The sequence below is a fragment of the Trachurus trachurus genome (assembly GCF_905171665.1).
Source record: "Trachurus trachurus genome assembly, chromosome: 15".
Lineage (NCBI taxonomy): Eukaryota > Metazoa > Chordata > Actinopteri > Carangiformes > Carangidae > Trachurus > Trachurus trachurus.
Window position 1 is genome coordinate 3,400,400 of NC_139906.1, and position 23,722 is coordinate 3,424,121.

Here is a 23,722-nt window from a genome sequence, read left to right on the forward strand (position 1 = left end):
CAGCAATCACTTACATAGAGTGTTTGGACTGAAACACGGGTCTGTCAGTCCCTCTGCTCTGCTCTGAGCTGAGGAGAAAACTTTTATCGTATCCTACAAGTTTTATCCAATGAGGAGAGAGAACGGCATAAAGGGGCAGTCCTCTCTGTGTGTGCAGCCAAGGGATGCGCCTGAATGTGGTGACGTAGGGACGAGGACCAATAGATCCATGACGAGGGCGGGGGCTGCTAACTCCATCGGCTGACAAGACGTTATGGTGCGTTCAAGGAAACTCGTAACTCGTGTTTTTCCGACCTGTGAAGTCGTACCAGTTCGATCTGGTACGACTTCACAGGTCGGAAGTTACGAGTGGCCGTTATAGTGACTTTCACAGGTAAAACAGGTCGGAAAAACACGAGTGGGTTGCCTGGAACGCTACAAAGTCGTAAGTTGTGACTTGAAGCTGTAATTTACGGTTTCAAAAGCCTGCCTGGAACGCAGCATTAGCCAAAACGACCAGATCGCTTACTTCTGCTTTAATTTCATTTTATTGAGATTAATTCAATCGCATTTCCTAAACGGGCTTGTGGCTCCCGGTGACGGCGGACTTCACCATGGTGCATTGTGGGATTTATACTTGGCCAAATACTGTATACCGCTCGGATGCGGTCTTACCATAAGTGTGGGTAAAGTGCAAATCAAGCGCGCTGCACTTTCAGTCGTTGGAGAAATGGGACACACTGAACACACTGACACTAAGCCCATGTGTGTAAGTGTGATGGAGTGTGCATATTGGGACAGGCCCACTGTGTGTATCTATTAGTGCATGCTTTTGGCAGTGTGTGAATGTACGTTTATGGCTGTTTCTTTATCTGTGTGTGTCTGTGTGTGTCTGTGTGTGTGTTTGGCATCAGTACTGGTGGTAGAAGTCGGGCCCGTCCACGCCGTACAGCTCGGCCAGGCTCCTGAAGCGCGGCCCCCAGTCGTTGAGGAAGTCGTAGTCCAGGTTGGAGCCGGTGGACGAGCTGTCCATGGAGCTCAGGCTGCCGGCCAGGGACTCGGGCCCCTCGTAGCCGTAGATGTGCAGCGTGTCGTAGGGGAAGCCGTCCCTGTCGCGGTCCGCCTCGTCCTTCTTCACCTCGATCATCACGGCCATGTCTCCCTTGCACGCCGTGGGCTGCTGTGAGGGATGGGGCGGGGGAGGGGCTTTCTGCACCATGGCGTACAGCGACGGGTGGGGGTGGTGGCGGTCGGCGCGGTGCAGCAGCGAGCCGTCGTGGCAGGCGGAGGAGAGGATGGAGACGTCGTAGCTGGAGGAGAAGAGAAGAGAGAGGAGAGGAGGGAAGTCAGAGAGCGGTGGGAAATAAAAACAAATCTATGACTAAAGAGATTTAAATAACATTAAAAAAAATGATCTCAAAATATAAAACCATTAAAAAGTTTGGCTTCACCAACACGAGGACTCAAAACGTCCTTAACTCTTTCGCGACCATTGACGAGTAAACTCATCAAAACCGTTTTTTTTTTACAGATTACGATAATAGACACTCTGACGTACCCTGTGTGTGAATATGGTAGTCCTCTGATATGTAAAACTGTTTTAAACTAAAATCACAACATAATGTTTTTTATAAACTGTGTGATCTTGGTTTTGTTTGAGTAATCGGTCTCCTTGAATGCTGCTCTGGGGACGGCGTGCAGCGTGCTGTGCATTTGCCTCTGAAAATATTTATTTAGCCGTAGAAATGATTTGGGAGACATGCCACACTGCAGAGTACCGGTAAAATGAGCAGATTGCCACTTGACACAAAAGTGCGTTTTTCTCTGAAACTAGAGCGGGAGCTCCGTTTTTGGAGAAACCCAGCTCTCTTCTTCTACTTCCTACTCACAAACGAAACGGCGGAAAACCTCGCCGTTTTTTCAAGGAGCACGTTGTAAAGTCACTCTTCAACCACGTGAAAACCGTTTGTTTCTAGGTGATGTACAGAGTTCGGTTCGACGTGAGAAAAAAGGTAAAAAATAGCCAAAAACATGTGGTCCTGAGCGGATGTGATGAGAAATTTGTGTGGTCGCGAAAGAGTTAACAGGGTGAAAGGATGGAATTTAAAACAGTCTGTAAGGGTTAATATTTAAAAAGGAAGATTTTATTTTTCTAAAACACAGAAAAAGCAAAAATCTTCGCACATCTATTTCCTTGGCAGGTGCGTCGAAGGGTGACAATTAAGTCCAAATTTAACAAAGAAGAGTATAGGAAAATAGAAGAAAATAGAAGAAAACAGAAGAAAGAGGAACGAACTTGCAATAAAAAGTTTGCAAGGATACAGTAAAGATCTGAAACTTTTTATTGCAAGTTCCTCTTTCTTCTATTTTCCTATATGGTATTGAATCTGTCGTATTCATTGTTTGTGACTGTGATCATTAGCCATTACCTTCCATTAGGACCTAATGTATCCAGTCACGACACCTTAGTATTTATTGTACAGTATGTATTCGTTGCACTTTACCTTTGTATATTGATGCTGTTTCTATTGATTGTATTTTGATATTGTTGATATATAATATCTGAATTCCTTACACTCAGATGTGTGGGAAAGTGATTGGTTGGTGTCACACAGCCACTCCTATTTAAAATGGCTTCCTGTGTTGGCAGTGGCACAAACATTTGCTTGAAAAAGGTCTAGTACTGAAACGTCGCAAAAAATTCTGCAAGTTGGCTATGTGTGCGGGAACTCTTCTTTGTTTAATTTTTCTAAAACACAAAATCATTAAAATTATAATAATTATGATCATTTCAGTTCAGTTTCTGCTGGCGGTTTCCATGTGAACAGGTTTAATTTTGTACGGATGTGGTGAACGTCCAATAATAAAATGCTCAGGTGTTTAACGACAGTGAGGTGAAATAAAAGTTTGAAGGTTTTCATCATGTTAAAGAACTGATAAAAGTTACATGTTTCCCATGATGCACTGGGGGTTTTTCAGCTCAGTTCAGTTCAAGTTTATTTCTCACATATAATTACAAGCAGTTACAGTGAAATTCTTATGTACCTTTCGGTCATTGGATAAGAATATAAAAGTATATAAATAAAATAGTAGAACAGTTAAATAATTAAGGAATAAAATAAACTGTGGCGTTTGGTGATGAGTTATTGAGACTTCTAACTATTTTTGTTCATCATCATCAGCTCCAGATTGGAAAGTTTACTGAACTCTTTATGGTTCTGATAATACTTAAATATAAATGGATTAGTTTCTTAATATCCTCAGGTGCTGTTTGTTAATATGAGTGTGTGTTTTGATGCAGTGAACAGTGTGAGTGAGTGTGTGTTTTACCCGTTGGTGTCCATCTCTCCTCCTCCCTCTTCGTCGTAGGTGACCAGCTGCTCGTGGATTTCTCCGCTGTTCTTCATCCCGGCCAGAGAATCCTTCTGGTAACGTTTCCTCATCACGAACAGGATCACGATGACTGGAAACAAGAAGGAGAAGGAGAAGAATGATGAAATATTCAAAAAGGAACAATAATGATAAATATCATGGCAGCAAAGATGGAAAATATAAAATCCTCCAAGTTTCACAAACAAACCAACAGATTTATTATTAAATATTATTGTTATTAAATATTATTATTCAGCTTCCTCTGGACAAACATGAATTTACAAACAGGAGAGAAAACGAGGCCAAAGAGAAACAGAACAAAACACAGACGCAGGAAACGAGTGGAGGAGGAACAAGAAAACAGACGGAGAGTGACTGTGAGGATGAGGATGAGGATGGTTTAAGGTGTCGGAGACGGTCGCCCCGAGCAACCAAAAGTTTAAATGAGAGAAAGAAGAGAGAGAGTTTGTGTTGTTTTTCTTTTTATATTTGACTCTATATTGTAATTTTTTTTTTTTTTACAATATTACAAAAGAGCGACAGGGAACATAGCTTATATACATGTGTGATATATGTGTGTGTGAGCGCCCCCTAGAGGCCTGGAGCTGGCTGCATACAGACATTTTGTGTTTGTTGTTCGGTTTCTGCAGCACATTGTCGTATTTATTTTATTTTATATTTTAATGGTTATTTAACTGGGACAATACATAACAACACTGCCACAGAAAATGGGAAAATGTGATGCATATAAGACGTCTATAGCTTCAGCTAATTTGCAGTCTTTGTCCCTGGTCAGGCTGTAGAATAGAATAAAATATACTGAATACAATAAAAAAGAATAAAAAAAAATGCAATGATACAAATTCATGAATGAATAAACACAGTTACAGCTGTACATTTTAGATTAAAACTCTAAGTTAAATAAAAAAAGTTAAATTTAACATTAAACATCACCCTCAGACAAAATTTATATCAGTTATTCCCAAAATATTTGTGATACATATCAGGCTGGGTCTTGACTAAACTTTCAAAATCTTTAACCCCTTCCTGACCAGTTGTTTTTGCTGCAAAAACACAACATTTCTATGGGACTCTATGGGGTTTAGGGCTGGTGACAGTATTTTAGTGATAAAAGATAAAAGAGATATCCAAAATCCCCTCTGTGAAAACTTCTGACTATAATATGTCAACAAAATAAAACAAGAGTTTTTAAAAAGGGGCTTTATCCATTGTTCAGATTTCAGTTCTGGAAATTAGCGCATATTTCATTAGATATTACCTCATTTACATATTTAAACATAAAATTTGACAAAACTTGTAATACAAAAAAATATTTGTCTTAATGTGAGTGATAAACTTGGGAAGTTTCATGATGATATCTAATATAAATTTTTTTTTTACCCTATTCACCTGCAGTGTCTCCGCTTAAAGAAACAAAAAACAGACGATAAATAACAAGTAATTCCCAGGATGTGCGGTGATCTGTTACTTTGAAATACATTTTTGTCCAGTTGAAGGGTCATGGATGTGGTTAAAATTCATTACAGGTCCAAAAAATAATCAAAAAATGACCTTTCATTTGACTGTGGAGAGTTGGGAAAGTGTGATACTGTAGGTGGACAAAAAAAATGTCCAAACTTGTTTCGTTTCGTATAAAGTTAGTGGAGGAAGGAAGCGGTGCTGGTTTATGTCTTTATATGCAGGAATGAGGACAAGGAAGCGAAAGAGAAAGAAGAAAAAAAAAGTAGAGGAGAAACAAGAGGACGAACAAGAAGAGCGAGGGAAAGAAAGTGAGACATCAGAGCTGAGGAAGTTGGAGAGGAGACGAAGGACACGTCTGACATTAGATGAAGCCTCGAGCCTCAGTCCTGATATGAACCTCTCGCGCGAGGTTTTAACCCTCAGATGATCCTTCAATTTACAAATCCATGACATCTATGACCCCTAGACAACATTTATATCAGTTACTCCCAAAATATTTGCGATACATATCGGGCTGGGTCTTGACTAAACATGAAACTCACTTTTTACATGGGTTTCAAAACGTTTAACCCCTTCCTGACCAGTTGTTTTTGCTGCAAAAACACAACATTTCTATGGGGTTTAGGGCTGGTGACAGTATTTTAGTGATAAAAATATATATCCAAAATCCCCTCGGTGAAAAACAAGAATTTAAAAAGGGGCTTTATCCATTGTTCAGATTTCAGTTCTGGAAATCAGTGCATATTTCATTAGATATTGCCTCATTTACATATTTAAACATAAAATTTGACAAAACTGTCTTAATGTGAGTAATAAACTTGGTAAGTTTCATGGTGATATCATATCTGTTACTTAAAATTTTTACTTTAAAATACATTAAATAACCCATAGGCAGAGGTGGACCTTTTTTGTCTGGTTGAAGGGTCATGGATGTTGTTAAAATTCATTACAGGTCCAAAAAATAACCAAAAAATGACCTTTCATTTGACCGTGGAGAGTTGGGAAAGTGTGATAGGTGGACAAAAAAAATGTCCAAACTTGTTTCGTTAGTGGAGGAAGGAAGCGGTGCTGGTTTATGTGCAAGAATGAGGACAAGGAAGCGAAAGAGAAAGAGAAAGAAGAAAAAAAAAGTAGAGGAGAAACAAGAGGACGAACAAGAAGAGCGAGGGAAAGAAAGTGAGACATCAGAGCTGAGGAAGTTGGAGAGGAGACGAAGGACACGTCTGACATTAGATGAAGCCTCGAGCCTCAGTCCTGATATGAACCTCTTTCTCTCTCTCTCTGTCTCTCCCTCTCTCCTTCCCTCTCTCAGCGGAGGAGCGGCATTAGCCATGCCTTTTAGTGGAGAGGCGAGCGGGACTAATTTAAGTTTGCATGGGAAACCAACAGATTAATCTTTTACAACACATGCTCTGCAGTTTAATAAGCTCGGGAGATATCAGACTTAGAGGGAACGAGAGAATACGGAGAGAAGAGAAAGAGACGGAGAGAGAGAGAGGAGAGATGGATGGAGCTCCTTTTTTCTTTGTAGGAAACGACTGAGACTGGTGGTGCGTTCACAGGCCACGACGACGTGAGAAAATGCGGCTGTGAATGGCGGTAAATTGCTCTGGGCCTTTGGCAGATAATGACAAGTGCATTAAATAGTTAATCTGGCCCATGTTGGGGGTGTTTGATAAAGAGACAGAAAGAGAAGGAGAGAAGGAAAGACCCAGAGGGAAAGAGAAAGAAGGAGAAGAAGGAGAAGAGGAGAAGTAGAAGTGTGGATGGATGGTGGAGTGGAGGAGTGTATTAATAGTTAATAGGTTGAGTGTTTGCTGGTGTTTGATAAGCAGACGGCACCTAAAGAGCTGATAAACTCTGCTCATTACCACTCCTATTCTTCCCCTTCTTTTTCCCACAATTCTCCTCCTCTTCTTCGACCTCTTTCTGTCTCGCTCTGTCGTTTTTTTCCACCGTCTTTCTGCCTTTTTCACCCCTCTTTTCCTACCTCCTCCCATACTATCTCTGTCTAGATAGAAGCTGTCACTCCGCCTCCATCCCTCTTTATCTCCAACCTCTTCTCATCCCAGATCCCTCTTGTTGAGCCAACTATCTCCATAGCGACTCTGCCACTCATCGACATGACGACATGACAACTGTCTCTTTTTTTTCTCCCCCAAGAAAGAAAGAAAAAGAAGAAGAAGAAGAGGGAGAAGAGAGACAGAGAGAGAGAGAGAGAGAGAGCGATGAAGAAGGTATCAAAGAGAATATTGAGCTCACAACTGCCGGCGTTATTTCCACATCCGCCGCTGCATTATTCATAAAACCAACAACACCAGGAGGGAAAAGTTCCCCCACAAAACACAGATCTTATTTATCGCAAAAAGGCAACGGCGAGTGAATCAGTGCACACACACACACACACACACACAAACACACAAACACACACCCGTCACCACCGACGCTGCTGCTGCTGCGTTCAAGAGCATCAAAACACTTTTTTTACAAAAGCACCTGTTTTTGTTGTCAGATTTGATCATTTAGTGTTTAAAAACATCCAAAACAAACAGGAAGTGGAGCTTTTTAGTGTTTATTTATTATTCTATTGTCTGTTGTTTTGACAATATCACAAAAGAGCAGCGGCGTTAGCGCCCCCTGGAGGCCTGGAGCTGGCTGCATGCAGCGTTTTTTGGTAGGGCTGCAACCAAGGGGGCAGTTGTCGGTCTGAGAAGTGAAGCTTCTTCACTTCCGCGTTCAACAAACTGCAATCCCCTCTTCTTCCTCTGGGGGCTGGTGTCAGAAGGGAGCATTCTCCATAGACCCCCATGTTAAAATCGCCGACTTTACGTCCTCAATAAACATGTTAAAAGCCTGGTGTCATCACGTTTTTTTGTCTCAACCGATAGTTTCTACCCCCGCACACACTCTGAGGGGGGTGAATTTTTTTTTAACTCTACCGTTTTACTGTTATAAGGTTAAAACTCTGGCCAATTAGGGCGCGGAAACGTTGAGTGACAGGTCCGAGCAGCTCCGTGGACAGCTGCTTCGAGGCCAGTGGGCGGGTTCTCGGCCGGCCAATCCAACATGGCGCTGTTCAGGCCGCCATATTGGAGTCACAAAAACGACTCCCCAAAACCTATGGGGGACGTCACGGATGCTACGTCCATTCTTTTTACAGTCTATGGCTGCAACTAACAATTAACTTTATTACTGATATATCTGTCTTATGATTAGCTATTTAAACAATTAATCGATTAGTTGTTTGGTCAATAAAATGTAAAAAAAAATGTCTTGTTTTGTCCACAAACCAAAGAGAGACTCAGTTTATCGTCATAAAGGAACAAAGAAACCAGAAATATCCACATTTAAGAAGCTGAAATCAGAGAATTTGGACTTTTTTTCTTGAAAAAAAACTACTCAAACTGATTATTAGATTATCAAAATAGTTGATGATTAATTTAATAATCGCTTATTGTTCGATTAATCGATTAATTGTTGCGGTTATTTTGATTTGGCTTCTGCAGCATGTTGTTGAATTTGTTTTATATTTTCATTTGTGTTGCAGTTCGTTTGTCCCTCGTCAGCCACCGTAGATTTCAGAGACTCACACCGTAATAATGATTTCGTTTTGTTTTCGTCCAAACTCCACAGAGAAGGAAGTGGTGTGTTTTATGTCTTGGTGCAGGAATGAGGCCAAGGAAGAGTAGAGTAGAGGAGAAACAAAAGAGGACGAAGAGCGAGGGAAAGATAGATTTGTAGTGTACATATATGTGCATTGATCCCTCTGAGCCACCGTAGAGGAGGACATATTAAAGGTGGGACTCACCCAGTATGGTGACGATGCAGAGCAGGATGGCGACCAGCGCGTGGACGCTCACCGACATCCTGCGAGCGCTCGCTCTGCAGTTCCTGCGAAGCCGCGGACCGTCGCAGCGACAGATCTGCCGGGCAAGGGTACAAAGCAATAACCGATCAATAAATCAATACATACATATAATACAGAGGTGAAATGAACAGATTAGAAACACAGAAACACAGATTTAACCTGTTTGGTGCCAGATAACTGTATGAAAAAGTTCCTAAAATGCTGTGGAGGGTTTTCTAATCTACTGTTTCTATAATAAGAAGCTCTAAAACTTCAAGTACATTTAGACAAAACAGTGTTTGTTCCTGTCCTCACTGAAACCTTTATAAAATCTATCTGCTTTGTGATATTCTCATCTACTTTGGTACAGTTGTGGCCCAGAAGCTGCTGAATCCATTCAGTTGCATCTCTACACATTGACTCTTTGCTATTATGGTGTTTCCCAATGTGTAAACCAGAGGATAAGAGGCCGAAGAGGAACAGTCACAACGTTACTGGAGTTATATATCTCATCTTTTTGCACAGTTTTATTCATTGTTGTTTTCTTAAATGTTGTACATTTAGTATTTGCTCATTTTTATTTTACTAATGTTTTGAATAGGGGTGTGACGATACACTCAGCTCACGAGACGAGACGAGACACGATTTTAAGAAAATATATATGCCTGGACCAACAGACTTTTATTTAACCAAGTTGCACATGCATTTTGAAATGTTTTATTATAACTCTTTACATGCATGATGTAAGCATGAGCTTTTAATAAACTTCTTCTTCCACAAATTGAAACTAAAACTAAAACTTATAAAAGTTAAAATAAGATAAAATATTTCTTTCTTTTTTTCAAGTGCAAACAATATTATGTGCAGTGTTTCCTCTGGGATTTTCTTAAGTAAGTAGTGGCAGCAGTGGCAGCTGGTAGTGGAAACCCTGCTTTACATTGTTTTAACATAAAAAAATAAAAAATAAAAATCTCGTAGCACAAGATCTCGTCACACCCCTAGTTTTGAATGTTGTTTATTGTATGTTTCTTGTGTTTGGATGACCACTTGTTTATCCTGTTACATGCAGCGTCTGTTGTCTGTCTGACCTCTGCCCGATTTCACGTGAATGCAACATCAAGAATACATTCAGATATGCAACCGCACCGCTAGATGGGGGGAATTCCTAGCCTACATATTATACCTTTAAAACACTCTAGACATGTCAACTTTACTTTTTTTCTGTGTGATAAAACCTTAAGTGGTTCAGTGCAACACACACACACACACACACACACTCGTACACACACCTTGATGGGCTGCGTGGTGATGCTGGACTGGACCGGCTTCCCTCCGTCAGTGATGCGGATGTCCACGCTGTACTCTTTGGGGTCGTCGTAGTTGAACGGGCCGTGTTTCACCAGCAGGTCTGCAGAGTTATCTGGACAAAGACAAAATACACACAACGTCAGAAACACACAAACACAACAAACACACACACACTGCACATGCTGGAGCTGCTGCTAACCGGAAGTAGATTGTTTACTCTGCAGCTGAACTACTTTTATTCTTTGGCTTTTAACATATTAAGCTGCACATTTTATGTACTTTTACTTTCATTTTATTGTATTTTTATCGTATTGTTCTTTTGTGGCTCTTATTTATTTGTTTTTCATTCTTATTTTGTGTTTTATTTCTCCGACCCTTTCCCTTGGCTGCTCTAGTTCTATAATAATGACAGTTAAAACTGAAATCATAACTGCAAAACCAACCTTTTCATTGATAAGGAAACCTAACGACGAAAAAGAAACAAATGGGATGATAAATAATTGTTTTTAGTGTGTTTTACAGCTGATTTAAAGGGATAGTTCAACATTTTGGCAAATCGGCCCATTGCCATAATCCCTATAGTCATAGCAGTAGGTTTGTTACCTTTAATTGTATTTTTAGAACAGCGGAGCAGAGCCGCAAGCTCATGGGATTTCTTGGTTTCCCTCATCAAACTCATCAAATACACAATCCAACAACTCCACAACGCTCTGGTGGACAAGTTGTGACCTGCACATTCACCACGCTATGAGATAATAACACAACGTTACCACACAGAGTTGTTTTAGAGGGAAATTCATGCAAAAAAACGCTGATCCGCGTTGCCTTCAGGGACAGTTTTTCATCAAACAGTCTCTGCATTTCCCTCTAAAACAACTCTGTGTGGTAACGTTGTGTTATTATCTCATAGCGTGGTGAATGTGCAGGTCACAACTTGTCCACCAGAGCGTTGTGGAGTTGTTGGATTGTGTTTGATGAGGGAAACCAAAAAATCCCATGAGCCTCCATAGCGCAGCTCTGAGCAGCTCGCGGCTCTGCTCCGCCGTTCTAAAAACAGCTTGCACCGACAATTAAAGGTAACAAACCTACTGCTAAAACTATAGGGATTATGGCAATTATGGGCCAATTTGCCAAAAATGCTGAACTATCCCTTTAAATACAGAAACCAAGAGGTAAATTCATGCAAAAAAAAAAAAACCCGCTGATGTGTGTTGCTGCTGTGTGTGTGTGGCGTTCAAGTGAAAACAATGCGGTCGTTACTCAGAGCTTCCTGCCGAGGCGACGGGACAAAGACGGAGGAAACGCTGCACAACACAAAGACAGGAAAGGAGAGAACGGAGCTCGATTGTGTGAACACGAACGCAGCACGACGACGACGGACTCGAACTCGAACTCGAACTCGCTGCTTCGTTATGACCTCGTTTTACTATTATTACTATTATTATTATTATTAGCCTCCTTCTCTCCTCCTCTTCTTCTCCTTTTCCTTCCTCTCCTTCCTCCTCCTCCTCTCCTTCTTCCTCCTCTTCTCCTCTCCTTCTTCCTCCTCCTCCTCTTCTTCTCTCCTTCTTCCTTTCCTTCCTCCTTTTCTTCTCCTCCCCTTCTCCTCTCCTCCTTCTTCCTCTCCTTCCTCCTCCTCCTCTTCTCATTCTTCCTCCTCTCCTCTTCTCCTCTCCTTCCTCCCCCTCCCCCTCTTCTCCTCTCCTTCTTCCTCTCCTTCCTCCTCTTCTTCCTCCTCTTCTTCCTCCTCCTGCTCTTCTACTCTCTTTCCTCCTCCTCTTCTCCTCTCATTCTTCCTCTCCTCCTCCTCTTCTTCTCCTCTCCTTCTTCCTCCTCCTTCCTCCTCCTCTTCTTCTCCTCTCCTTCTTCCTCCTCCTCTTCTCCTCCTCTCCTTCTTCCTCCTCCTTCCTCCTCCTCTTCTTCTCCTCTCCTTCCTCCTCCTCTTCTCCTTCTTCCTCTCCTTCCTCCCCTTCTTCCTCTTCCTCCTCTTCTTCTCCTCTCCTTCCTCCTCCTCCTCTTCTCCTCTCCTTCTTCCTCTTCTCCTCTCCTTCTTCCTCTCCTTTCTCCTCTTCTTCCTCTTCCTCCTCTTCTTCTCCTCCCCTTCTTCCTTTCCTTCTTCCTTTTCTTCTCCTCCCCTTCTCCTCTCCTCCTTCTTCCTCTCCTTCCTCCTCCTCCTCTTCTCATTCTTCCTCCTATCCTCTTCTCCTCTCCTTCCTCCCCCTCCTCCTCTTCTCCTCTCCTTCTTCCTCTCCTTCCTCCTCCTCTCCTTCTTCCTCCTCCTCTTCTCCTTCTTCCTCCTCCTTCCTTCTCCTCTCCTTCTTCCTCCTCCTCTTCTCCTCCTCTCCTTCTTCCTCCTCCTTCCTCCTCCTCTTCTTCTCCTCTCCTTCCTCCTCCTCTTCTCCTTCCTCCTTTTCTTCTCCTCTCCTTCCTCCTCCTCTCCTTCCTCTCCTTCCTCCTCCTCCTCTTCTCCTCTCCTTCTTCCTCTTCTCCTCTCCTTGTTCCTCTCCTTTCTCCCCCTCTCCTCTCCTTCTTCCTTCCTTCTCCTCCTCCTCTTCTCCTCTCCTTCTCTGTGACATCACAGCTCGTGAGGCGTTCAGGCGTCTTCTGGACAAAACACAATAAAAGTGCAACAACCCGAACAGAGATTTTCATCACGTGACCTTTTAATGAAAGGTCGCCACAGGTTGCTACGGCGACGCTGGTTTACTGAGCGTTGTCGACGGCGACGAGGAGACGACGTGTGAGTGGGAGGAACTGAATAAAAGATGAAAACAGCTTCTGTCCTCCGTCGTCTCATCATCCCTTCATCTCTTCTGTCTCGTCTCAGTTTGAGCTCAAATCCTTCTCTCTCTTTTTTTCTTTTCTCCTCTCCTTTGTCTCCTCATTAGCCTCCTTCTCTCTCCTTCTTCCTCTCCTCTCCTTCCTCCTCCTCCTTCTCTCTCCTTCTTCCCTTCCTTCCTCCTCTTTTTCTTCTCCTCTTCTTCTCCTCTCCTTCTTCCTCCTCTTCTCTCTCCTCCTCTCCTTCCTCCTTCTCTCTCTTCTTCTTCCTCTCCTTCCTCCTCCTCCTCTTCTCATCTCCTTCTTCCTCTCCTTCCTCCTCCTCCTCTTCTCCTCTCCTTCTTCCTCCTCTTCTTCCTCTCCTTCCTCCCCCTCCTCCTCTTTTCCTCTCCTTCTCCTCCTCCTCTCCTTCTTTTTCTTCTCCTCTCCTTCTTCCTCCTCCTCTCCTTCCTCCCCCTCCTCCTCTTTTCCTCTCCTTCTCCTCCTCCTCTCCTTCTTTTTCTTCTCCTCTCCTTCTTCCTCCTCCTCTTCTCCTCCTCTCCTTCTTCATCTCCTTCCTCCTTCTCCTTCTTCCTCCTCTCCTTCCTCCACCTCCTCCTCTCCTTCCTCCTCCCCCTCCTCTTCCTCTCCTTCCTCCTCCTCTCCTTCTTCCACCTTCCTCCTCTTTTCTCTTCTCCTTCTCCCCCTTACTCTCCTCTTCTCTCTCCTCCTCTCCTTCTTCCTCTCCTCCTCTCCTTCTTCCTTTCCTTCCTCCTCCTCTCCTTCCTCCTCCCTCCCCTTCCTCTCCTCTCCTCCTCCTCTTCTCCTTCCTCCTCCTCACCTTCTTCCTCTCCTTCCTCCTCCTCCTCCCCTTCTTCTTCTCCTTCCTCCTCTCCTCTCCTCTCCTTCCTCCTCTCCTTCCTCCTCCTGGTCACTTAGACACACGTCCTGTCACTTCAATGTGTGTGTGTGTGTGTTTTAAAGAGCTGGTAGTTGATAAATATTTCAAGAGTCTTCACTTTACAGCTCTTGTTGCACGACACCGTGTGTGTGTGTGTGTGTCTGTGTGTGTGTGTGTGTGTGTGTGTTATGTGTGTCTGTCTGTGTGTGTGTGTGTGTGTGTGTCTGTGTGTGTGTGTGTGTGTGTGTGTGTGTGTGTGTGTGTCTGTGTGTGTGTGTGTGTGTGTGTGTGTGTGTGTGTGTGTGCTGCTGTCAGATGATTTCATGGCCACAGGAGAGAACAGAGGTTTACACCGACAACCAGCACTTATCAAACAACCTCACTCCTCCTCTTCTCCTCCTCCTCTTCTCTCTTTCCTCTCGCCTCCTTTCATCTTTTTCCTTCCACCTATTATATATATATTATATGGGCTCTGAGTGGTCACAATAGTCAGACACAGGGTATAAAATTTACTTTTTGACCTACCTGCCAATGGCAGGTAGGTCAAAAATTTTACCGGACAAAATATGTTTTCACCGGCCACTGAACTGCTCACAACACAAAGTCATTAAAATCAGCAGTGTTTTCCCCATTGCATTATGGTTAGGCAGCTGCCTTAACAACACACACCGGCCTCCTAAACTAAATTGTTAAAAATTAAATATATAAAATATAAAAAAAAAAAGTTTAGATTAGCTGATGGAATGACAACAAACATTACATAAATAGGCTTTCAGAGGAAGATGATGTGAGTTTTGAAACTTAGCCTACATTTAATTCAGACTGAATAGCCTAAGTGGTGTGAACACAGGTTTTTTTTTTTTTTTATAAATGTAGATTGCCTACTGTTCATCCTACAGTAGCCCATAGAAGGATTCAACTTTCTTTTGAAATATCAAACAAAGAGAACTATGGACTGTGGAAGTTTGAATAGCCTAAATACAGAAGTTATCATGACGTGAATCCTATGCGTGAATCATATGTTGCGGTAGGCTAAAAAAAAAAAAAAAAAAAAAGACCGTTGATTCGGTGGAAAGGCTTTACGGGCGGGGGCTGCGGGGGTATTGAGAGTGAGGAGTCACGTGCCGATTTGAGCAGCCAGTCGGCCATGATGGAAGGAGACGCTATCGGTTGCCAGGGGCAACACATCAGAACATCACAGAGACGGACTAAATTCTAGCTCTTTTTTGCGCCAACAGATCAACAAATTACAAGAAAGAATAAGGAGAAAGTAAATCACTGGAGCAGTTTTTAACACAGCGGTGATTTCCGGCATTGTAAAACAGTAAATTACGGAGTAGACGATTTTGTTTTGCCCATAGACTAGTAAGGCTTTTGCCACCGGAATCCTTCCATCATGGCGGAGAAGGGGGGAGGGGCTCTGACATGGATGTATTAGGGCTCTGAGCTGTGACGACAACTCCTCACTCTCAATAGCTACTTTACGGCCCAGAGTGTCACTGACACTGTCGAGCCCAGTGTTTGAATCTCTGCCACTCTCGTCTGTGATAAAAACACAGAGTTTCACCGGTTTCACCTGATCACAGGCAGAGTCGGCACCTCTTCACAGGATTGCGAGTGAGGTGATGCTGCATTCAAGTGAACTCGGAAATACGAGACAAACCCGGTCCCGTATTGATGCAAAACAGGACGGGGCTATTTAATCTGCAAATGCGGGATGATTCCATATTGTCGGGGACATGTGGTAACCCTGGTAACCCTACCTCTCACCATCGTGATGTGTCGCCACATAAACACGTTACCACAAACTAAGGTCGCTCGCTTCTGACTTCCTCCTCTGAATGACCGACTGAACGCGAACGTTGCAGCAGAAAACTTGATACATTTTCTTAAATGTTGAATCACGGAGGATAACGAGGGACAACTCTGACATTCGAAACACAGCCAGTAGATCTCCTGTAGCTGTAAACTGTGTTCGTTTCACTGTTCAGCATTTATGATGACAATTATATAGTGAAGTTGGCATATTCCAGCTGCCGGCCAATGGCGAGTGACCTAATAATTTTACTCGCCAAATCATATTTTTACCCGCATTTGGCGAGTGGCGGGTGCTAATTTTAAACCCTGGTCAGACACACCTGGATTAATCAGTTTGTCCAATAATGTAAGACAGGAAATGAAGGAGCTGCCTTAAATTCAGGAAGTGGTGGAGCTGTGCATAGAGCCTGTCACTACCCGATTTGTGACAGCTACGTACGGCAACTCCACTTGGACAAACTTAGTTGAATTGACTTAGGATCACTGCCCTATGTGCGTTATTTTATTTTTTAAAAACTTTATTAGTAATGTAAACTGAGGGTTCATTGTGGTGGTCTGGATCTTGATGCTCAGAAAACAGCAACAGAGGCGACTTTTAGTGTTTACTGTCGTCTTTTCTCGCCGGCCTCATCACCGTGACAACCACAAACAATCACAACTACCACAACACGGCTGTCTTATGACGGACGTCCGCGTTTGTTTTATTTTTTATTTTTAATCATTTTCACAGTACCGTATTTTAAGCAGACTTGCGATTGTACGCAAATCGTCCAAGTGGAGTTGCCGTAGGCAGCTGTCCAAGATGGCGGCCGGCCTGCGCATGCAAAACCGGCCAGTTTTGTCACAAATCGGGTAGTGACAGAGCCCATTCCTCATCTTGTCTTTCTTCTTCCTCTCCTCCATCCCTACACTCCTCCTCCTCCTCCGCCTCCTCACCTTCCTCTCTCTCCTTTCCTTCCTCCTCTTTTCAGTGCTCCTCTCATTCATCCTATTTCACCTCCTCTTCCTTTCTCTCTCTTTTAACCCATCTTTTCTTCCTTCATCATCCCCCTCTCCTGTTTTCCTCCTGTCATCTTTTCTCCCCTCTTTCATTATCTTCACTTCTTCTCTCATTCACTCAGCTTTCTCTCTCCCTTCTTTCTTCTTTCCTTCCTCATTAAATCCTCTCCTTCATTCCTCACCAGTCGTTTTTTCTCTCCTATCCCTCTCTTCCTCCTCCTTCGTTCTGACACGGTCTCACTTTAACTTTACTCGTCTTCCTAAATCTCCATCTCTTCCTCTCTTCCTCTCGCCTCCTTTCATCTTTTTCCTTCCACCTCTTCCTCATCTTGTCTTTCTTCTTCCTCTCCTCCATCCCCCTCTTCCCACACTCCTCCTCCTCACCTTCCTCCCTCTCCTTTCCTTCCTGTCTTCTCCTTCCTTCCTCATCCCCCTCTCCTGTTTTCCTCCTGTCATCTTTTCTCCCCACTTTCCTCTCACTCTTTCATTATTTTAACTTCTCTCATTCACTCATTTACTCTTTCCTCAGCTTTCTCTCCCTTCTTTCTTCTTTCCTTCCTCACTAAATCCTCTCCTTCATTCCTCACCAGTCGTTTTTTCCCTATCCCTCTCTTTCTACTTTTCTTCTCCTTCCTCCCCCCTCTTCCTTTTCTCTCTTTTTTTACCCTTCATTTACACATCTGATGTTTCTTCATATTTTCTTCTTTTATCATCCCCCTCTCCTGTTTTTTCTCCTGTCATCTTTTCTCCCCACTTTCCTCTCACTCTTTCATTTTCCTCACTTCTTCTCTCATTCACTCTTTTCTCTTCTCTCTTCCCTCAGCTTTCTCTCTCCCTTCCTTCCTCCAAAATCCTCTCCTTCATTCCTCACCAGTTGTTTTTTTTCTCCTATCCCTCTCTTTCTTCTCCTCTCTTCCTCCTCCTTCGTTCTGACACGGTCTCACTCTAACTTTACTCGTCTTCCTAAATCTCCATCTCTTCCTCTCGCCTCCTTTCATCTTTTTCTTTTTCCTTCCACCTCGGCCTCATCTTGTCTTTCCTCTTGCTCTCCTCCATCCCCCTCTTCTCCTCCTCATCTTCCTCCCTCTCCTTTCCTTCCTATCTTCTCCTTCCTTCCTCATCCCCCTCTCCTGTTTTCCTCTTTCCTCTCACTCTTTCATTATCTTCACTTCTTCACTCTCATTCACTCTTTTCTCTTTCCTCAGCTTTCTCTCTCCCTTCTTTCTTCTTTCCTTCCTAAATCCTCTCCTTCATTTCTCACCAGTCTGCTATCCCTCTCTTTCTCTTTCTTATCCTTCATCCCTCCTCTTCCTTTTCTCTCTTTTTTTGCCCTTCATTTACATCTCTGATGTTTCCTCATCTTTTCTTCATTTATCATCCCCCTCTCCTGTTTTCCTCCTGTCATCTTTTCTCCCCACTTTCCTCTCATCTCTTTAATTTTCCTCACTTCTTCTCTCATTCACTCTTTTCTCCTCTTTCTTTCTTTCTTTCTTTCTTTCTTTCTTTCTTTCTTTCTTTCTTTCCTCAGCTTTCTATCTCCCTTCCTTCCTCCTTCATTCCTCACCAGTCGTTTTTTTTCCTCCTATCCCTCTCTTCCTCCTCCTTCGTTCTGACACGGTCTCACTTTAACTTTCCTCTTGCTCTCCTCCATCCGCCTCTTCCCACACTCCTCCTCCTCACCTTCCTCATCCCCCTCTCCTGTTTTCCTCCTGTCATCTTTCTTCTTTCCCTCTTTCATTTCCCTTACTTTTTTTTTTTATCATATTCACTCTTTTCTCTCCTCTCCTCAGCTTTCTCTCTCCCTCTCATCACCAGTCGTTTTTCCCTATCCCTCTCTTTCTTCTCCTTCCTTCCTTCTCCTTCCTTCTCCTTCGTTCTGACACGGTCTCTAACTTTAACTTTACTCGTCTTCCTGAATCTCCATCTCTTCCTCTCGCCTCCTTTCATCTTTTTATTTTTCCTTCCACCTCGGCCTCATCTTGTCTTTCTTCTTGCTCTCCTCCACCCCCCTCTTCCCCCACACCTCCTCCTCCTCCTCCTCCTCCTCTATCTTCTCCTTCCTTCCTCCTCTTTTCAGTCCTCGCCTCATTCGTCCTACTTCACCTCCTCTTCCTTTCCCTCTCTTTTTAACTCATCTTTTCTTCATTTATCACCCCCCTCTCCTGTTTTCCTCCTTTTCTCCCCTCTTTACTCTCCTCCTTCATTCCTCACCTGTCGTTTTTCTGCTATCCCTCTCTTTCTCTCTTTCTTCTCCTCTCTTCTTCCTCCTTCGTTCTGACACGGTCTCACTTTAACTTTACTCGTCTTCCTAAATCTCCATCTCTTCCTCTCTTCCTCTCGCCTCCTTTCATCTTTTTCCTTTTCCTTTCACCTCGGCCTCATCTTGTCTTTCCTCCTCCATCCCCCCCCCCTCCCTCTCTTCTCTCCATCTCCTCCAGGCGTGAGAGAGGAGGAGGAGGAGGAAATGGACGGCCCCTCCCCCCTCTGTTTATCTTCCTCTCGATATGTTTCAGATTTCACTTGAATTAACCGGCTTCTCTTCTCTTCTCTTCTCTTCTCTTCTCTTCTCTTCTCTTCTCTTCTCTTCTCTTCTCTTCCACCTGAATCTTTCATGCGACCACCTCGGGCTTTCATCTATTCAGACTTTTAATATTTGACTAGAACAGTTGGAAACACTTTTCCTCGAGGCTTTTCATCTATTATGAGTCTATGTGATGATCAAAAACGCTGGAAAACTGTTTTACTTTGTGCCGTTTTGTGTCCCGAGCTGAAGAAGAAGGAGAAAAAGAAAAAAAAGAAAGAAAGAAAAAAAAAAAAAACGCCCAAAATAAGCTTCAGAAAATCTGACGTAACGCGGCGCCAACAACCTCCTCCTCTAACACCTAAAATATCAACGACTGGATCAAAGCAGACGTTCCGCCGTGTCACAGTCTGTTTATCTGAGCTGACGTTTCTCAACTTCTACATTCACATCTACATTTTTCTGTCGACGTCGATGCCGCTTTGAATTTTTTTTTCTCTCAAAGCAGAAAAGAAATCAAAAGGGTGTGAAGATCTGATGTCACCGAGTAAAGTCAAACCAACATGGCCGACGGTTTTCAGCACAATCAGACTAAAACTAAATACCATAAACTGTCCAATAGCAGCCCGGGTGTCTATATGGGACAGGATTTCATTTATTTAATTTAGAACAAATCTGCTGCTTGGCAAAGATGGAAAATGTCCCATGCTGACTCTATTAGAGCATTTTTGCATATTTTGTTTGATTATTATTATTGTTATAACTCAGTGGTTGGATTGGTCCTTTATCTAGTTCAAGGTTATAGGAAATTGAACTTTAAAATATGATTAAATCTAAAATATGTTAAATCTCTAAACATGATTAAAATGTAAAAAATGTGATAACCTTGTATTAGACTTTGAAAATTAGCCATCCTATTACTAAGAGGCGCCTCTAATTTATTAGATCTTTATGACGGCCAGTCGGCCTGATGTGTGTTGATCTATTTAAATTATGATTGAGTTTTGACAGATATATTTTTTGTATGTTTTTATTTTGCACAAGGTGTGTTCTGATTTATACATTCCCTTTACCATGTGACTCATCATGTGACCCTCAGGGGAAGGTTCAAAAATGGGGCGTCTGATTTGTATGAGTTAGTCTGATGAAGAGGTGCGCTCGAAACGTTACTATTGTTGATGTGCTAATAAATCTGCACATAAGGGAGCTGAAGTGTGCGGTCTCCTTTTTTGCCTTTCCTGTCTACATTTTTGAGGCCAGCACCTTTTAAACTGGATGTGCGCGACCTTGTCTACTCTTTATAACTCAGTGTTTCCCACAGGTTTGCAAGGAGACTGTGGCAGGCGCAATCGGACCGAATGAGTTTCGCTTTTACCGCGCACTGCTGTCATGCATGCACGCTTCTGTGTGTGTGTGTGTGAAGGCCAATAACGGAGAAAGAGCGTTATGCGGAGATGAATGAACCGAACGATATTGCGTTGGTCGAGCCAAAAGCTGAAAAATCTATTTGTGGCGGGCCACATGTTTTAGTTTTCTAAAATTTTGTTTGTATTTGGTTATAAAAGAGTCTCATATTAATGTGGATGAATCTACTTTACCCACTTGTTAATGGGTCCATTTTCTATAAATACTGTATATTGTTTTGTCTTTATCGTTATTTTGATATTATTATTTAGTGGTCGACTCGCCCAGCATTTCCTAGTTTCGCTAGTTGGCATCATCATCTTCCAACCTCCGACTCTCATTCTTGATTAATAAAAAACATTCTTGGCAAATGTTTTCGCTTTCGTCTGTCTTGCGCCGGTCCAAGAATTACACCGTGCATGCAGAGGATCATGGGAAATGTAGTGTGAAAACACTCCTCATAGTTCCCTTTAACCCTCAGGTTTTGAGTTGTGGACACTGTGTCTGAACCCGACAGAAATAAAACTCTGAACAAAGACGGGCGGCTGAAGCCAGTTTGCCGGTTAAAAGACGAAGATGAATCTGGTTTATGTCAAAAGATAAAGCTGGAAAATACATTTTTCATTTCATTTCATTCAGATTCAGCTGATTAGACAAATCAACATATTTTTCTGGAGCGACCTGCTCTTCTTGCTCCGCCCCACACTCCTGCTGATGCAGTTTTGTTGTGAAAGGCGTCACAGCAGCAGCACTGTGTGTGTGTGTGTGTGTGTGTGTGTGTCATCAGTGAGTCCAAACTCGCTCTCCAGTCGCCCCCCTGCTTCGTTTTGAGACGTTGAAATAATAATTTAAAATTTCAGGCACAAAGCAGCCGAGTGCTCCGAATGCAGTTCCAGCTGTTGCATAGCAACAAGTGCAGACTGAGGCCGGGGCTTTGCCTCCGAGCGCCGTTCAAGAGCAACAAGTCAAAAAAAAAAAAAAGAAGGTAAATGTAGAGTAAGTGAATGAAGCCACTCACTGCGGTGGTCTCTGATGGAGAAGTTGAGGCTCTCGGAGGCGAGGCTGAAGGAGAAGGAGGCCGGCTGCTCGTCCACGTCGTCCGCCATCAGGAAGGCGATCACCTGACGGGAGGAAATAAAGTCATCAGTATGATACACACAGCTGGAATGATGTCAGCGAGCACAGGTGCGACAAATGAAGACAAAACAGTAGAAAACAAGTGTCGCCTCCTCTAAAAAATAATACAAAAGTAAAATCAACTTTTACTCTGAAAACAGGAAGTTCTCAGGACAGGTACAGGAATCTTTAAGCTAATTCTAAAACCTTTTTAAGACTTTTTCAAGACCTTCTCAATATTTTTCAATACCTCACCGCCACTTCAAGCTGTAACCATTTACATCAGTGACACTTTTAACTTAACAGTTTTAGTTTGTGATAAAGACTATAGACCACTACTGTATGATACAACAGAATTCAAAATAGGCTGTGGGATAATAAATCAAAGGCAAAAAAACAAAACAACACTTTGCATAAAATGAATAAATTCACACACTTTCACAATGTTTTTTAGGACTCAAACTCTTGGACAGCTAATTCAGAAAAAATACCTTCAAAATTTAAGACATTATGAAGTTGTGAAAAGACTTTTTAAGGGTCTTAATTTTCCCAAAATTGATTTATCACCTTTTAATACTTTTCAAGACCCCACGGATACCCTGCAGGAAATCTTATGAATCTCTCCGACTTTTATTTTGAAAATCTTTAATGTCTCTTTAAAGGCCAATTTGTTTTGCAATAGACACAGAATCTCACATCTGACCTGTCGTTATGTGTTTGTGTTGATTGATCTGATTGATCTTGATGTTTCTACTGATCTGAGGAGCTTTTTGATTCATTATTTCTGTACGATGAGTTCATGTTTGTTCATTTTTAGAGAGAAAAATACACATTAAGTTTTCTTATTTAGTATTTATGAGCAAAATGTTGTATTAAATGTTTAGTAATGACGTTATAACAAGTAAAAGAAGCTTTTCCTTCACATGTTGGTTCCATATAAAGTTGTCTACAGTCTTATAGTACAGTATAGTGTTATAGTTGACGTCATTGTTTAAACTTTGAGTCATGCGCTCCACATCAACACGTCTCTAATCTTCACACCTTAAACCGCCTCCTGCTGCTGCAAACTGAAACTACTGTACTTCCTGCTGCAGGTGAAGGAGAAAACACACACACAAGCGCCGACACCTCGTGCATGTGTGTGAGCGCCTTGGGATAAAAACTCAGTATGCATCGCTATAAAAGTTTGACTGAAGATCCTTTTTTACATTTAGAACAAAAAGTAAGTGGTTTCCATTCATATTTACTATAAAAATCTATGAAGAGATTGATTATAAAACTTGATTCAATGCTTCAAAGTCTAAAGGAGTGTTTAATAATTGGTTTATAACAGTGTAATTAACAGGTAAATGACAAATTAATATCATAACAATGTGAAATGTGTCTTTATAGGAAATATAATAGTTCATAATGAGTATTTTTTATTAACAGAAATGAGAAAAAGCTCCTTATGCATGTTTATAACTTCATTATAAAACATTTATTCATGTTTTTTTTTGCTTATAAATATTAAATAAAAGGACTTTGTGTGAAGTTGTGAATTAACACTAGAAACTTTATTTACACATTATTTCTATTGGTGTTTAATTGAATCAGTTCATTCAATATCATAAATCATGTTCAGCTGCTGTATTAACATTAGGGTGGAGTCAGAGCGTCAAACAGTCAAATTCACTCCGTTATCAACACAAACCTGAACAAACGAGGATGTAAAGTGGTCAAAATTTAAATACAGTTTTTTTTCTCACCGTTCCCGCGGCGTCGTTCTCACAGACAAAAACCTCTCCGGCCACCAGCGTGGGCTGGTTGTCGTTAACGTCCTGGACGACGACCGTCACGTGGACAAACGACTCCAGACCTGCAGACACGAGACGATCAATCAATCAATCAGTATTAAAGGGACAACAAGGAGTTTCTATTTCGTTATAAAAAAGTCTCATGTTAATGTGGATGAATCTACGTCACCACTTCTTAATGGGTCCATTTCAGATAAATATATTGTTTTGTCTCTATCGTTATTTTGATATTATTATTTAGTGGTCGACTCGCCCAGTGTTTCCTACTTTCGCTAGTTGGTCTGAACTACGGCGGTATGTGATCGTCTTCCAACCTCCGACTTTCATTCTTGATCAATGAAATTCTTGGAAAATGTTTTTGCTTTCGTTCGTCTTGCGCTGGTCCAAGAATTTCACGGTGCGCGCGGAGGCTCATGGGAAAT

The 23,722-nt window shown here is 42.3% G+C and overlaps 1 protein-coding gene across 1 annotated transcript in view; it reads right to left on the bottom strand.

The window, feature by feature from the left end:
- Positions 1-795: 795 nt before the first annotated feature.
- The window catches only part of cdh5 (cadherin 5), a 194,248-nt gene continuing 171,321 nt past the window's right edge, over positions 796-23,722 (bottom strand). Inside the window, exons 9-14 of the mRNA XM_083987751.1 lie at positions 23,253-23,362; positions 21,407-21,509; positions 9,970-10,100; positions 8,642-8,756; positions 3,310-3,442; positions 796-1,289 (exon numbers count right to left, since the gene is read on the bottom strand). Coding sequence (XP_083843877.1) covers positions 890-1,289; positions 3,310-3,442; positions 8,642-8,756; positions 9,970-10,100; positions 21,407-21,509; positions 23,253-23,362 — 992 coding nt within the window. The 3' untranslated portion in view covers positions 796-889. The remainder of the gene's footprint in view (positions 1,290-3,309; positions 3,443-8,641; positions 8,757-9,969; positions 10,101-21,406; positions 21,510-23,252; positions 23,363-23,722) is intronic.